The 15693-nt window shown below is 40.0% G+C and overlaps 2 protein-coding genes across 8 annotated transcripts in view; both read left to right on the plus strand.

Annotated features, from left to right (window-relative positions):
• The window catches only part of ndrg3a (ndrg family member 3a), a 34742-nt gene extending 25625 nt beyond the window's left edge, over nucleotides 1–9117 (plus strand). For 6 of the 7 annotated variants that reach the window (XM_044349261.1, XM_044349264.1, XM_044349263.1 and 3 more), the window contains 14 exons: nucleotides 1779–1884; nucleotides 2046–2166; nucleotides 2455–2517; nucleotides 2618–2678; nucleotides 3642–3728; nucleotides 4685–4741; nucleotides 5057–5160; nucleotides 5306–5371; nucleotides 5464–5515; nucleotides 5642–5689; nucleotides 5823–5858; nucleotides 5957–6008; nucleotides 7314–7352; nucleotides 7922–9117. In XM_044349261.1, the coding sequence (XP_044205196.1) occupies nucleotides 1779–1884; nucleotides 2046–2166; nucleotides 2455–2517; nucleotides 2618–2678; nucleotides 3642–3728; nucleotides 4685–4741; nucleotides 5057–5160; nucleotides 5306–5371; nucleotides 5464–5515; nucleotides 5642–5689; nucleotides 5823–5858; nucleotides 5957–6008; nucleotides 7314–7352; nucleotides 7922–8094 (1065 nt within the window). In that variant the 3' untranslated portion in view covers nucleotides 8095–9117. The remainder of the gene's footprint in view (nucleotides 1–1778; nucleotides 1885–2045; nucleotides 2167–2454; nucleotides 2518–2617; nucleotides 2679–3641; nucleotides 3729–4684; nucleotides 4742–5056; nucleotides 5161–5305; nucleotides 5372–5463; nucleotides 5516–5641; nucleotides 5690–5822; nucleotides 5859–5956; nucleotides 6009–7313; nucleotides 7353–7921) is intronic. The other variant, XM_044349266.1, reaches the window with a different exon arrangement.
• A 1630-nt stretch (nucleotides 9118–10747) lies between these two features.
• Nucleotides 10748–15031, plus strand: sla2a (Src like adaptor 2a). Its single transcript, XM_044349237.1, has 8 exons — nucleotides 10748–11015; nucleotides 11510–11614; nucleotides 11714–11813; nucleotides 11907–11993; nucleotides 12381–12484; nucleotides 13368–13520; nucleotides 13615–13747; nucleotides 14428–15031. The coding sequence occupies exons 2-8, from the start codon at nucleotides 11542–11544 to the stop codon at nucleotides 14549–14551; spliced, it is 774 nt and encodes a 257-aa protein (XP_044205172.1). The 5' UTR covers nucleotides 10748–11015; nucleotides 11510–11541; the 3' UTR covers nucleotides 14552–15031.
• Nucleotides 15032–15693: the final 662 nt, after the last annotated feature.

The following is a 15693-nucleotide window of genomic DNA, read 5'->3' on the forward strand; positions in this document are numbered from 1 at the left end:
AAAGAAAAGGCCCACGCACTGTTATTAGTATTCCACAGCTTAAAGCAGAAGGCTGGAGTTTAATTATCAACAAATCCCCTGAGAAAAACAAAAACCAACTATGAATTCATCCTACTAAGTATTGTCTGCATAGGCAAAGCCTGATACAGCTTAAGCCTCCATGCCATAGAATTCATTGTTGCTCAAGGACTTTGAAAACACAAAAGAACAATATTGTTGCATTTGATGACATATTCTAGTGATGTTGATGGGTACTCACCCTGCGTCTCTGATGCATTACTCACTATCCACTACGTCCAGTAATGCTACATTGTGAACAACAAATCCGTGTTGAAATCATAGAAATAAACAAAGAAAACAATGTCATAAAACAATTTTCTTACCGTTTGCGCATATATCTCTCCAGCACCAAACGGGAAGCAGCAAACCGGGTAGTTACTAAGGTAACAGCTGAAAAAAAACTCTGTCACACACACGATAGATTGTGAATTAACAGTGTTATGAGTCTGTGTTTAAGTCGGCATGTATCTGATCCACCAGCCAGCACGTATTTTAGTGAGAAATCTTAATTTTTTAAATGGTTCGCCTCTCATTCCCACAGTCTTTGCCACTAAAATAGCACAGCTGAACAACGGAGCCTGGTAGAAAAAATCCAAAATGTAAAGTTTGTATGGAAATAAAGTCTATCTTTATGGATTATATTGATGCTGAATTGACAAGAAGACTGTTGACATGACACCTTTTTATCTTGTGTTTCTACAGTTATGTAAGAATTGTTAATATGTCATATTTCTTAAAGGGAATTAGATGTAATATTTCCCCGGAGAGTGCAGGGAGCTTCAGTTTAATTCAAACTGCTAATATGTATATTTTTTAACATTTTGTCACCACTACAGAAACAGCAGGTAACTGCTAGAGTATAATAAGGTTGTCTGACATTGACTGCTATTAGTTATTGGTTTGATTAATGGTTTACAGTCTAATAATGTGTGTTGTATTGATTACAGACAGTGGTTGAACAGGCCAATTATCATCTAACTGTACTCGGTTTCTAACGGCAGTATGCAGTAAATGGTTGCACTTTGTGTGTGTGTGTGTGTGTGTGTGTGTGTGTGTGCTTGATGGTGTTATTAATGACTCCTGATGAAACTTGAAAGCTCAGCATTCTCATTGTCCTTTAGCTTCCCTTTTTATAAGTCATATTAACATTTATTCACCCAGAAAAAGTGAATATTTCTCTGTATAATATCACCTCCTCGTTCTGTCAGCTGCTGTGTCTCTGCTATTTGGTATTTTATTTGTTTCATTTTCAGATACATTGTTAACATACATGAATATAACCATAATTATAACCATATAACATCAAACACGACAGTACAATTTATCAAATAACACAAATTGTATTGGGGACCCACTCAAATGACCCCCTGTGGGCCCCCCGGGGCCTCACTACATCGAAATCAACATCACTGATCTTAGTTTATTACAACAAACACAGCCAGTGTAATTTATTCTGAAGCCGCTTTACAACTTTCATTCAATGTCTAGAGTGTAGCTCCATGTCAGGCAGACATCACTGAGTACTGTTTGGAACGCAGCTGAAAGAAATGAACTGCTATTTTTATAATGAATGCTATTGTTTCATTTCTGTTTAGTTTCTTTTTAATGGGATTTGTTGAGAAGAAGATAAAATAACACAAGAATTAATACTTTTTCTCTTTCCATTCATTGATCGATCAGCTCTGATCTGTTTGCTCCTCTCTTCCCCGTGGCTGCAGGAGCATGACATTGAGACTCCCCATGGCGTTCTCCATGTGACCATGAGAGGCGTTCCCAAGGGCAACAGACCCGTCATCCTCACTTATCACGACATCGGCCTCAACCGTGAGTCAGCCAAAAATAAAGTCATCAATACATAATGTGACGGGTGTAATGAAAATGCTTTTATTTTTAGTCTCGGCACCTTGGAGTCACCCTGAGGTCCTGATAGTTGAAACTTTTGAACTCTCGCATAATGAATGTGTCGTCTGTTTGCATCCCTCCAGACAAGTCGTGCTTCAACACCCTGTTCAACTATGAGGACATGCAGGAGATCACGCAGCACTTTGCAGTGGTTCACGTGGACGCGCCCGGCCAGCAGGAGGGTGCACCTCCCTTCCCCAGCGGGTGGGTGCCAGCCTGGCTTTACATGCGCTGATAAATGGGATCACAATCATTGCAGTGCTGTTGGAGGAGCTACAATCAATTCATTTAGTCAGAATGTAAAATGAGCTAGTAGTTCATTTGCTAATGGAAAAGTATTCATTATCCAATCTATTCAAAATCCTGACGCTGGACTTTTTAAGTATTTAAATTTATGATCAACTCAATTTCTCCGATTAATTCAAACATAAAGAATTAAATCGAGCAGGTTTGACGTACTGGCACGGACTCACATGTTTCATCTGTCTCCAGCTACCGCTACCCGACCATGGACGAGTTGGCTGAAATGCTGCCCTCTGTGATGACTCAGCTCAAGTGAGTGCCCCCCCCCCCCCTGTTGATGGCTGATCAGTGATGATGTGCATAAATTGACTATTCATCTCCAGGCCCACAGTAACCGGTGGTCTCTTTGCAGGGTCAACAGCGTGATCGGCATCGGTGTGGGAGCAGGAGCGTACATCCTTACCCGCTTTGCAGTGAGTCCACACAGGGACCAGATCATCTACGCTGTCATACCTCTTCACTTTTCTATTCTTATTCCCCCTCTCAGTCTTTTTTGTCCACTTCCCTGTCTCGCCTATAATAATTTAAGGTTTTCAGGCCTCACAGCTTGTTACACTGAACATTAAAGCCTCCCATCAAGCCCACACAGGGCATCAGGGTTCTCTACAGTCTGCTGCATATGCTGCCATTCCCCAGCTGATGAATCACCTTGGTGATTCTCTCTTTTCAGTGGCTTACGTCTTGTTTCCACACTCAAAGCAGTGCAGCTAAAATAAGCACAATCTGTGTACAGTGGAGCAGAAAGAGCTAGAAGTGACAGAGAAGAGCGAGAAAGATGAATAATGAAAGAGAGGATGGTGGTCAGGGTTACGAAAGGAAGGTGTGGGGATTAGGAATTGTAGCACTGGGCTCTCTGCGGAGCGTCTGTTCCTCTTTAGAATTAATGAGCAAAAATTGATTCTGAAATGCGTTTTGCTTTAACTGGCTTGGAACAAAATGTGTTTACCCTTGATAGATTTATAGCAGCTGTTGCTGCATTGCATTTGCATTTTGTAGGAAGCAGCTTCTGCAGTACTGTATGGATCTTAGATTTCCCCAGACATCCTCTTTCTATCCTCAGGCAGTTCCAAAGCCGCACCCTTTAATTTACAAGCCCATCTTCATTGTTTCATGTCTTGATTTAAGGGAACAGATGTGCTCTGGTCTCCATCATGTTAGAAAACATTGCAGTCCAAAATTTTCACTGCCAAGATGTAGATACACATAGTCATAGTTCACTGGATTAATGAATGTTGAGAATAAACCACACTGCATGCTTACAAAAGAGTGAAGACTAGCTCTTCATACGAAAACTGTAAGCACACCACAACCCACAAAATACTAGACAACACCCTTATTTGTCAAAAAGGCACTGATGTGAATCCTTCCCTTCCCAGCTGAACAACCCCACCCTGGTGGAGGGGCTGGTTCTCATCAATATCGACCCATGTGCCGAAGGCTGGATCGACTGGGCAGCTTCAAAGGTCAGTATAACTACTGTGCTATAAGCCTAGAAAGACCTCAGCACGCTGCAGCGCGGAGCTAAAGCTTTAATAATTCACCAACCATTTCAGTTCACTTTCCAGTGTTTTGTTAGATTGTGATTAATGAATGCATTTCAGTCAGCCAGCTTCCTTTATGCTCTCTACCCTTACAATACTATTTTAAGATCACTTTTATATGTTATTTTATGCCTACTATATGGCTTCTATGCTATTTATAGATTATTCATATATTGTTACATATTCTATTTTGTTTGGTTCAAGAAGTAAATTAAACAAGTCCACTAGTTTTAGAAGCATGGACGCTGACACAAAGTCACCTTTTTTATTCTGGATTTACTTGATATATTTTAACTTCAAAAAAGACAAACAGGATTCATTTTCTGGCAAGAAGTTCTTTGAAGATTTGGATGTAATAGCATTAAAATCACAGGCAGGGCCTCTAATCCTGTGTTAATTTGATTATACCTGCTGTTTCTTGGTGAGGTGCACTCCAAAGTTAATCAAAAATAAAAAATAAGATTTTTACAAATGTGTCAAAAGAGCAGTAAAGCTTCTAGTGCTCACTCATTTGGATTTGTTTCATTTTGAGTGTTCAAGTACAGAACATGATGGCTCACAATGTTTTTAAGATTATTTTTTCAGGCTCTCGCCTTTATTTGACAAACAATGTAGAGACAGGAAATGGAGCGAGAGAGAGAGAGGGGTATGATGAGCAACACAGGTCCCTCGGCCGAGAGTCGAATGCATGGACGTTGCGGTTATGTGGCCACCGAGTGTGTTCAAGATGCACACAGTCATAGAGTCGGGGGCGGGGGAGGGCTTCATATGACCTTTTATCTATATACACTGCATCACTTGTTGACAAGCTACATTTTATTTTCTCTTACTATTATTTGACCATTAAAAATAGTCTTGTCTTGTCCTCCTGCCCACAGCTGTCTGGATGGACCAGTAACTTGGTGGATATCGTCATGTCTCACCACTTCAGCACTGTGAGTCTACAGTGCTCAGCCTGTGAAAGAGGGATTGTTAACCTTTTTCATTGACAATGTGAAACAGTGTCTGAACCTCAGGAGGATTTTCTTGATTTCCCAGGATACCTTTACCTCATCTCACTCACTATAACAGATAATTACTAATTATTCTATTTCTGTCCTCTCAGATGCATAGACTGCTAGATTGTGACATGTAGATTACAGACTGAGTTTTTAATAACTGATAGTGCTGAAGCTAAGCACAAATACAGATCCTAGCTTTCAAGTAGAAGAAAGATTCTCCTATTTGAATCAGATTTTCTGTTCCCCCAGGATGAGCTGACAGAGAACCAGGAGCTGATCCAGACCTACCGTCTCCACATCGCCCAAGACATCAACCAGGACAACTTGGCCCTCTTCTGTGGCTCCTATCAATAGTATGATGCGATATATATTATCTATTATTTATGAGCGACTGCCAAGTCATCTTTTATCCATATCAGCTTACGTAGCAGATATCCACTCAGCTGTGTATGTGGTCCAGCTCCACTAAACACATCATAATTTTTCTCCCTTCACCAGCCGTCAGGAACTGGACATCGAGCGGCCAATCGTAGGCCTGAATGAGGACACCGTCAACACACTAACGTAGGTGTCGAGATCACACTAATAAACATTTGTCTCTGAGTGCACGATGTGATTTGAGAATATTTACACCTCATTCTTTTTTCCCCATCCAGATGCCCTGCGTTGCTGGTGGTTGGTGACACATCACCTGCTGTGGAGGCTGTGGTGAGTTATACACCACTCTGTAACTCTCAGTAATCTAAGAAGCTTTGTGAAGGATTTGCAAAAGAGCAGCGTTTGCTGTTATTTCTATTTTTTGCATTCAGTTGTAACCTCTCTTTGGTGTTTCAGGTGGAATGCAATTCCAGGTTAAATCCAACCAAGACCACACTGCTAAAGGTGAAGCTTTTGAGACACATTTTATATCATGCATGTCACACATGATCTTTTTTTTTACTGTAAAAACATTTAGTAATAGAATAAGAAGCTGTAAAATATATACTTGAACTGATCATATTTTCTGCACTCTCAGATGGCTGATTGTGGAGGCTTGCCCCAGGTTGTGCAGGTGGGTTTTTCTTTCTTCAGACACATTCATGTCATTTAGCAGTATTCTTTTCTAAATGATCTTCTAACTCTTAACTTTTATGCTTTATCTGTTGACAGCCGGGGAAACTTGCTGAGGCCTTCAAGTACTTTGTTCAGGGCATGGGCTACAGTAAGTAAACATGTCTTTCAATGTATGTGGTCAGTACATGAAAACATCAAAATACATAATGGAAGTAGTTCAAACTAGTCTATACTGAATGTCCAAGAACTGTTTACAGACTAACACCCTTGGGCTGACGTGTTTGTGGTCAAGGTTTCTCTGTGTTTTGAATTTCCTGTTGACGTGAGCGCAATGACAACTGTTACTTAAATGAGAATTGTTTTCACTGCAGTCTCCTTTGAGCTGTAGCTGAACACCCCTGCTGATGGTGTTTGGACTGTGTCCAGCTGTGCATGAAAAGACACCGTTTTTTTGTCAGCCTGGTCACGGAGACGCAGCCTGTGCAGCTCAGTGGGCGCTAACGGCATTTCTTCTCTGCTCTTTGCAGTGTGTGGTACCCACAACCCTCAGTAGGTGAGGTGTGAAGTGCTTCTAGCATGATTGAAATGACACTGGCACTCGAGATGTGCTGAACAGCAATTCACTTCCTGTTCAGAGTGGGCGTTAAAAAGAATTACCTCTCTTTTTTTTTTTCTTTTTTTTTTTTTTCTTTTGCCTGGTGTGCTTTTCTTTTCTCTTCAGAACTGTTTAATGATGCTGTCTCCCAGAGAGACTCAATGCATACTTAAACAGGCCTCCAGGTTTTTACAGTCATTCATCAGCAAAGAAAAAAAAAACAACAACAAACACATTTGTGTCAGACCGTACTGACTTGTAGTGCACCAACCAGACACTGATCCATGGATGGATGAATTCATGAACGTAGGTTTGCTTGCTCTGGCCATACAGATGACGCCTGTCAGTGTGTGTATTTCTGTGATGCTAATTCTCTTTTTTGCTCTCTCCTGTTCCAAAAACCCTTTGACCGTGGGAGGCACCCTCGGGTGTAGCTATTATGTCAGTGTCTCAGTGTTGCTTAAAGGCCATCGAGTCCCCCTGTTGAGTAAATGCCACTGCAGGATTAGAACAGATTAAAAAGAGTGTTTTCATGCAGGGAAAGTGTGGAAAATAAATCTTAACACCTCAGCATGTTTCTGAAAGCTGCTTTTCCCTCATTAACACGTTGCCACAGTGTGAAATGCAAAAGGGAAACAGCTCAAGAGTACAAGAAAAAATATTCTAGTTTGCACACATACCATGATTTTTTTTTTTTTACCTGTTATTGCTAGCAAACAGCTATTTGTACTCAACAATTGAAGCTGCAACAGAGACTCTGTTTGAATGAGAACTACACTGAGGTGGGATAAAGCAACAGAAGAGCTACCTTTTCAACATTTCTCCCTCTTTCTTTCCTTCTTTAATCATTACTTACAGTTCCCTACGTTCTTCTCAGTCATCTGAGCAACGAATCAGGTACAGGGTTCTTGAGCAGCTGCCACTTAGAAGGCTTTGAACCCAAACGGCCTCAAAACTTCCTTACAGTAGATGAATGTCAATGTATGCATACATTCTGTAGAGGGCACTGTTTGATATTTCCAACAGCAGCTCAGGGTGATGGATACAGACAGTATTAAACACAGTGAAATATATTATTTCCACACATGCATACTTTGACACATTCATCTCCCTGTAGGAGTTTAGTTTGTCCCCTTTAGCATGGATTCTATCCTCAGTGACCTATTTTGTTGCATGACCCACTGGTGTTGCTTCCTGTCAGTTGAGTTGGCTTGCAAATGCTTTATTCTGCTGTTGTATTGCTTTGATTTTTTTTTTTTTAAATTTTCCCAACAGTGGACACGTGCATAATTTTCTGTTAAACATCTCTTTTATTTGATTAGTCTCCATATTTGAGAGTTGTTTGCATGGGTAAGCACTTTTTTTTTTATTGTCGTGGTATCCGGCTATGTAAGTGCACTGAGTCTCTGTGCTGTGTGAGCGGAATATTAATATGCATCACAATCACATTTCCATTTTCTTTTCAGTGCCGTCAGCAGGAATGACTCGTCTGGCTCGCTCCCGCACCACCTCCTCTTCCAGCATCACCTCCATGGACAGCAGTCGCAGCCGCACCAACCTCAACAGCCTGCTGGAGGGCAGCGCCACCGGGGCCCTGGACAGCCAGGCCAGACCCCAGACCATGGAGGTTTCCTGCTAAACCCACCTCCCCACCCCCCCCCCCCCCCCCCCCCCCCCCCCCCGCCCCACCCCCACCCCCACCCCACTGCACCCCTGCACCCTCCCCATAGTAACTTATGTGCCCTCTCCCTTCTCTCTTTCTCTCTCTTCCTGCTCCTAAGCAACTCAAAGCCAGGAGGGATCTGTAATGAACTATGTGATTAGAAAAGAGGATGTAATAAATATATTAACAGATGCATATTGTTAAATATTATATTGAATACACTGTCAAAGTCACATTCCTATCAGAAACCATAACTACATTCAGATGTGTTGTATATTCAGATGCTCAAATCGTGATCAACTCAACTGTCCAACCTCACCTCCCTTGTATTTATTTTTTTTTTCACCACGTCTTTGTTTTAAATGTCTTCACACACCGTGGAAATCCTCCATGTGCTCGAAATAACTTGTAGATTTTCTTTTCTTTTTTTATCATTGCACGGTACAACACCTTCGCTATTTTAACTCTACTCTTTTGTTGTGAACTCTAAAAATGGGCTACATTGATTGTGAGTCACTGTATCTTTGTGTGTTTTTAAACCCGCTGCAATGCGTTATAGAGGGATCACTATTGTAACTGCAGAAACAGGATTACAGCCTGTATTTAAAACGATGACGCCAGGTAAAACTGTGCAGTAGATACATGCAAGAACCATCACATACTGTAATCAAAACTCTGGAGAGAGCTGCTTTTAAACATTATAAAACGACATTCAATGTTAAAGGAAACCTGTACCAGTTTGTCGACTTCACATTATTCTCATTTCTTTTGGATTCTTTTTGTAATTGAGCTCATCGCCTCCTTTTTCTTTCTGCTTTGTGTTGATGTTTTTTGTTCAGTTGAATAGATTTTAGTGATGTTTTAGCAACCTTTAACATGTGGGTTCTGGTGTGACAAGTATGAATCCCTTCACTTACCGGCCCAGTGGTGCTTCTCACTGTCTGCTGATTCATTTTTCAACTCATTTATATTACTACTGAATAAAGCTACATGAGAACACCTGTGTTTTTCATTTATCAGCACATTACTAATAATTCTGACTACCAGGTGCATATAAATAGCAAGTTCAGGGAGATTATCTGAATGAAAGAAAGAGAAATTAAACAAGAGTCAGCTCAGCAACTGCTTATGCTTTTCCGTCTTCTGTTAGTGGAAAAGTGAGGTGACTGTGGCGAGTTAGTTTCCAACCGCAGGTCTTCGTATTTCCTTGCTGTGTGAAAACTTTTGTCACAGATGAGTCGGTCTATATTTAGCACGCTTGAAAGAAAACAATGGTCAGCTGCTCTGCAAATTGAGATGAGGAGATTGACTTAGAAATGAGAAGAAACACAGAAGGTCATGGCAAGATAAATTTTAATCTGATGTTCATATCAGCCACTGTGGCTTTTTTTTTTATCATTCTGGTTTCTCCATTGTGCAGCACATCTGCAATTTTCCTCAACTGAAGTGAAATAGAAATGAACTTCTCATCAAGTGGACACAATATTAAATGCCATTGATTTAACTGGTGATTACTGAGGTCAGTGTTCGTGCTGCTGTATTGGATTGTAATATCTTCTAAGGTTTTGTTTCCACCCCCGGTGCACAAAAATCAAAATGATATAACACAAATCTTCTGTATTTCATTGCAATCCAGACAGAAACATTAAAAAATACTTAGTGTGGAGTTAGAAAACACATTTATAAATAGAGATGTTGCAATATTTAATGAGATAACTGTGAAAACAAGTCAATAAAGATCTGCCATGATGATGATAAGATAAAAAGTTTCATTCCATCTGCGTTATCAGGCAGTTCTCAGTGGTTAGGCATTAATCTACTCCACACTGATAAAGATTCTTAGTACATCTGTTTAAAGACTAGAACAAGAGGAGATTTTCTCAGCCTTGTTAAATTCTTAATAACATCAGTAATTCAAATTCTTGCAGCCATCCCCGACGTCAATGAATATGTACCGCTTAAAGCTGTACTATCCCTGAATAAATGACTGATTTTAAAAGTCAATTGTTAATGTTCTTTGCTCTTTTAACACCCAAATGATTCACACGAATACTGGTTATATTGTTCATAATGACCTTATTTCCAGTCATATTGTTCCACTGTTGACTCTGCAGTGTCAGCATGATGGATGAACCTGCATCTGATAAATCAAGACAGGAGTAGGCTGGCAGGGGGAAGCTTTGTCATGCTCCAGCTGAGGTTTAACTGTTATCTGATGTGAACTTCAATGGCAACATTTTAAGATGACTGACAAAAGCTGAATGTAATGAGAACACTTGGCAAAGCACTTGGTCAGCGTTTCCCTTCAATCAGTCATCAGAATCAGCTGCAAAAACATAGTCAGATCAGATGTAGTCTTGTAGAATTTACACAAACTATCATTGTGAAATTGTGTCACCGCTCCTACCCACTGCGTCAAACCACATGATGCACATACAAGTAGATGTAAAACCTGCTTACGTAGACCTACAATACATTCCATAAACAAGTGATGCACTATTAAGCTCCACTTGAAAAAAAAAAACAACTTTGCATCAAAGCGATCAACACAAGCTGTTCTGAGTCAGGATGTCATGATCTCAGGCGTCACAGGAAGCTGCTGCCGGGTGACATACATAAAGGCCATGCAGGAAGCCACGTCTCTTAAGCCAGCAAACCCCCAATAAACAGCTGCAAAAACATAGCAGTCTTCATGGGAAGAGAGCGGAGGAGTCATTCAGATTGATCAGCAGGACTGAGTAGAAACCTGAGCTTTCACATATATTTCAAGCATTCGTGTGTGTGTTCTGAAAGCAGACGGGCATCTTTGGACAAGAAGACCTGGAATATATCTGTTGCTCTGGGAAGGATCGGACTAACCTCTGGGAGCAACATTTTAAATACAAGAATTGAAAGAGGTGAGTATTTTTTCTTACTCTGATGAGAATCTTTTTGCTTTTCTTTTCTTTTTTCTAGTTCACTGATCTGACTTGTACCTCCAGAATATTAATAAACTCATTGCCTGAATCACTTGTATTATATAAAATATCTATTATTTTCACTTAGCAATGACCATGCCTTATGGATTAAATGTTTTTTTTTATTTAAGACAATTTCTGGCCTTACTGCTACTAGTATGAAGAAATAGTCTGTATCATATAGTAAGAATAAAATATCATTTCTCATGGGAAAATGCTGCATGTATTCCTCGCATACATGCAGCATGGAAATTTAACACAGGATATCAATACCTCTTGTTGTGGTTTGGCGCCTTCCTGTATCATCTAGGTTTTGTTGCAATACCTGTAAGCAGTCATAGTCTGTTAACTAGGGAGATAATTAAATTATAAACATGAGTTATTGAGCGCCTTTGAAGATTTTCTAATTATGCTCCCCATCTCTCTGCCACAAGAGCAACTTCAAATCAGCAAGAAGCCAAAGAACATGGGTACCTGCCCCATCAGATGTAGATCCAACTTGACAAGCTTAGAAAATCCACCTGAACCTGTATCACCAAGTAAGTTTATCTCCAAGATATCTACACACAAAATAAAAAAATAGGGAAAATGTAAATAACTGAACTTAATTTTAAACATCTCCTCCTTCCTCTCTGCAGCCTCGCAGGAGAGCATGATTGTGTCCCTCTGCAACTACCCGTCCTTCGGTCACACAGAACTGACCATGTGCATTGGGGAAAGACTCGTCATCATATCAGAGTATGTGATATAGCTCTTTATGTTTCACCTTCACCCTTGTTTCATCTTGACAGAAACAATCAGTCATGACTGTTTATTCTCTCCAACCAACAGTGATGGTGACTTTATGATGGTGAGATCCACTACCACAAATCTTGAGAGCTACATTCCCACCAACTACACTGCCAAGGTTACATATAAGTAAGTAACTATCATGAAGATGTGTTAAGATGCAAGTCTTATTGCTGCGTGTGTGTGTGTGTGTGTGTGTGTGCGTGTGTGAAAGCAGAAGAGACGAAAGTGAAATGAAAGGCGGGGAGTTTCCTGGAGGGTGTAGGTGAACTTTACCTCAGTGGCGACAGATGTTTGGAACAAGACTTTCGTTGTCTCTAGTGTCATGACATAGGCATCTACCTCCTATAGTTTCAGTCCTCCTCCAGTGGGGAATGTGCTCTGATATTGTTCCAGGGGATTTTTCTAACCTCAAAACAACAGTTGTTTTTTTTTTTTTTTTAAATCTGCATGACAATACTGTCTGTCTGTCTGTCGCACTTGTCTAAAAGTCTTCTTTGTCTTCTCTCTGTTCAGTTGGCTGTTCGCCGGCATCAGCAGGTACAAAGCAGTGGAGCTGCTCATGCAGCCCAATAACATAAGTGGAGCCTTCATGATCCGAGAGTCAGAGACAAACAGAGGTTAGAGAGTTGTTCCCTTTTTCTTTATTCCTTGTGATTTGCATCATAAACATGTTCAATCCAAGCCAAACCAGTGGCGGGAAATACTCAAGGATTATAATTTGAAGTGCTTATACTTTACTTGAGTAATTCCATTCTACGCTACTTTATACTCCACAACATATCAGAGGGAAATATTGTACTTTTCACTCCACTTCATTTGCTACACTACAGCTATAGTTAGTTACTTTGCAGATTAAGACTATTACAAATGTGATATATTTATTTTAAAAAATCTCTTTGGTTTGAGACACAAAAGCAGTGTCTAGTCGGGGCCTCTTGTCACATTTCAGATTGTTAGCAGTTTCACCAAAGACCCTTTAGACCTCCCACATAGTTTCATTTAAGAATAGTTTGAGTCCCAAAGAGACTAAATTAACTATTATTTTCCAGAATACAAAAATTAGAGAAAAGTCCCTAAACTAAATATATATAAAGGAGTTAAAACTAGTTCAGCTTTGACCAGCTACAACATTAAAATACCAGAGTCTAATAATGTAACATATATATCAGACACTTTCTGCACAACTTTTACTTTTGATGCAAGACTGGAGTACAGAGTGTTTTTACATTGTTGCACTAAATGATCTGAATTCTTCAATCACTGAGCCCAACATTGTAGCTTTAGTACACAAAATGAAACTTAAAATATGAAGCGTGGTGTTTCGACTGCAGGTTCAACTATTTAAAGAATTTTCTTGTAGTAGTTACACTGTATTATAATAAGGCTTATGATTGGAATGGCTTAATTTAAGTAATATTGATAATTACTAAATGACCTGCAGTTCATAATTATGAGCCGTGTAGTTTAACTGCTACATCTGTGTGCTATTTCTGTCTTTAGATGGCTACACGCTGTCTGTCCTGAGGAGAACCAACCCTTCGTACCTGGACAGTGTGAAGCACTACCGCATCTCTCACCTCCAAAACGGCTGGGTCTACATATCTCCAGGACTTACCTTCCCCTCCCTGCGTCACCTGGTGGAACACTATACAGGTTTGTACTAAGGATCTAATGCTGGTTACTTGCCTAAACACACAAAAGACAAAGCAATGAAATTAATTCAAGTCTTTTTTTTTTTTTTTTACAGAGTCTGCAAATGGATTGTGCTGTCGGCTGACAGAGCCTTGCTTCATCCAGGGTTCAGACAACTCCAGACAGACAGCCAGGCCTATACCAACAACCACCCGGAGGCCTACCATCAACTGGAAGGACATAAGCAGGTGTGAACTCTTTCTTTCTTTGCTTCTACTGATGACTGCCACAAGGTGTCACTCTGTTACTTATTGTACTGTACTATGTGAACCCCTGGTGGTGTCCTGGATGTAAAACAATTGATATATTTTAGTGAAGCTTATTATTTTCAGTTTTTGTTGACACTGTTAGAAAGATGTTTATTCAACTGTATAGTGATTTTGTTGCAGAATTAGGTCAATTTAGTGAGTTTGTCTAAATATCTAAATTGATTTATGGCTCAAAGATTAAAGAAACTGACTTTTGAATGGCAGGATAAATATGTCCAGAACAGAGAACGAGTTGTTCTCACCTTTCTCTCATTATCCACTGTTGAGATGCCCTTGAGCAAAGGGCTTCATCCCCAACTTATCCAGTCAATAGTCATCAGATACAACTGTGGTTGTGCTAGTTATCTAACAGGTATAACTTTGTGGGTTAGAGCAGGGTGTTTCTGGAAAAGCACATCAGTGTTCAGTGTAGCCTGCAATAAATCAATGCAGTGCATTTTCTGTCTTGTTAATGTCCAATGAGAACCTGAAGATATAAATACAAGCATTTAATCTCTTTCCATGTTTACACATTAGTAAAAAAAAAAAAAAAGTTTCTGTAAAATACACTGTGTCATATCCTTATAACCAAATTCAAAATCCTTCTCCATCTCCTCCAGGTCTGTGATCTTCAGGAGGAAGAGAACAGAGTCGGACCACTCTCTGGTGAGCGAAGGGCTGAGGGAGGCCATCAGCTCCTATCTCCAAATGACAGAAGATAATGATCATAGCTGGGACACTTGAGGAAAGATGGTTCAGTTCAGTGTGGGGAGAAAGAAGCTGACAGAGTGCAGCGAGATGCTGCCCTGTCTCACCTGCTGTCTGGACAATCCAGTGGAAGAGGTCGTCTGCATGCCCCAATGTGGTCTTCGAGGAACGCCCTAGGATAGCAGGAGGGCTGAGGCACTACAATGTGTAAAGTTGTGACATACTGTAGGATATGTCAGTATGTGGACTGCTTTTTGTGTCCAAACAGGCACACAGTGGAGATGTGAGCAGAAAATTGAGAGCCAGTGAACCATTTTCTGTTTGGTCTTGTTTGGTATCAAACATTTAATTATTGTGAATGTTTCTTAAATTATAACCTAATTATATGTACATGCTGTTTGAATGTAATAGTCTAAGTGAACTATATTGCAGTGTGCAGTTATGTAATTGGAATCCAATAAAATATGTTTGTTGTGTAATAAATGAGCAACACACAAATAAGCACGTTAACACAAACAGTGTCTGGCCTGTGCTTTCTCATATATATATGTGTGTGTGTGTGTGTGTGTGTGTGTGTGTGTGTGTGTGTGTGTGTGTTATTGTCAGAAACATAAAATGTGTACATCATTGGGGGCCCTTGGTTCTTACAAAAAGATGCTTCTCTTCTTCTTTGTGTTTATTGGCGGATCGCAGACCAACTTTAAAGGTGCATACCGCCATCTACTGTATCAGAGTGTGTAGATTCATGGCATTAGATCACCTGAATACTGATTGGTCTATAGAAAATCTAAATAAATAAACAAATCACACCCCTATTTCCTAATCCTACGTGTATTATATGACCTATCAACCCCATTCTGATTTCCCTGAAGTCCTGTCCTGTGTTCAGTAATGATTTTAAACTCCATTCCTACTCTGTCTCATTTTCTTAATATCTCCCTCTCTGGATTATATTTAGTACAGTGTATGATAATGTGTACATCTTCCAGAGAATCACCTCTGACACAGACTGGACTGACTTTTCTCCATTATATGTAACGTGGAATGAAAACCTGCATGAACCTTAATCGTGTAATGATCACCTCCTCTCTGCAATTATGATATCCTCATTTAAACTGTTCAACATGACCTGACTTCTGTATATTATATTAATTTATATATTATACAATATATTAATA

The sequence above is a fragment of the Thunnus albacares genome, chromosome 4 (assembly GCF_914725855.1).
Source record: "Thunnus albacares chromosome 4, fThuAlb1.1, whole genome shotgun sequence".
Classification (NCBI taxonomy): Eukaryota; Metazoa; Chordata; class Actinopteri; order Scombriformes; family Scombridae; genus Thunnus; species Thunnus albacares.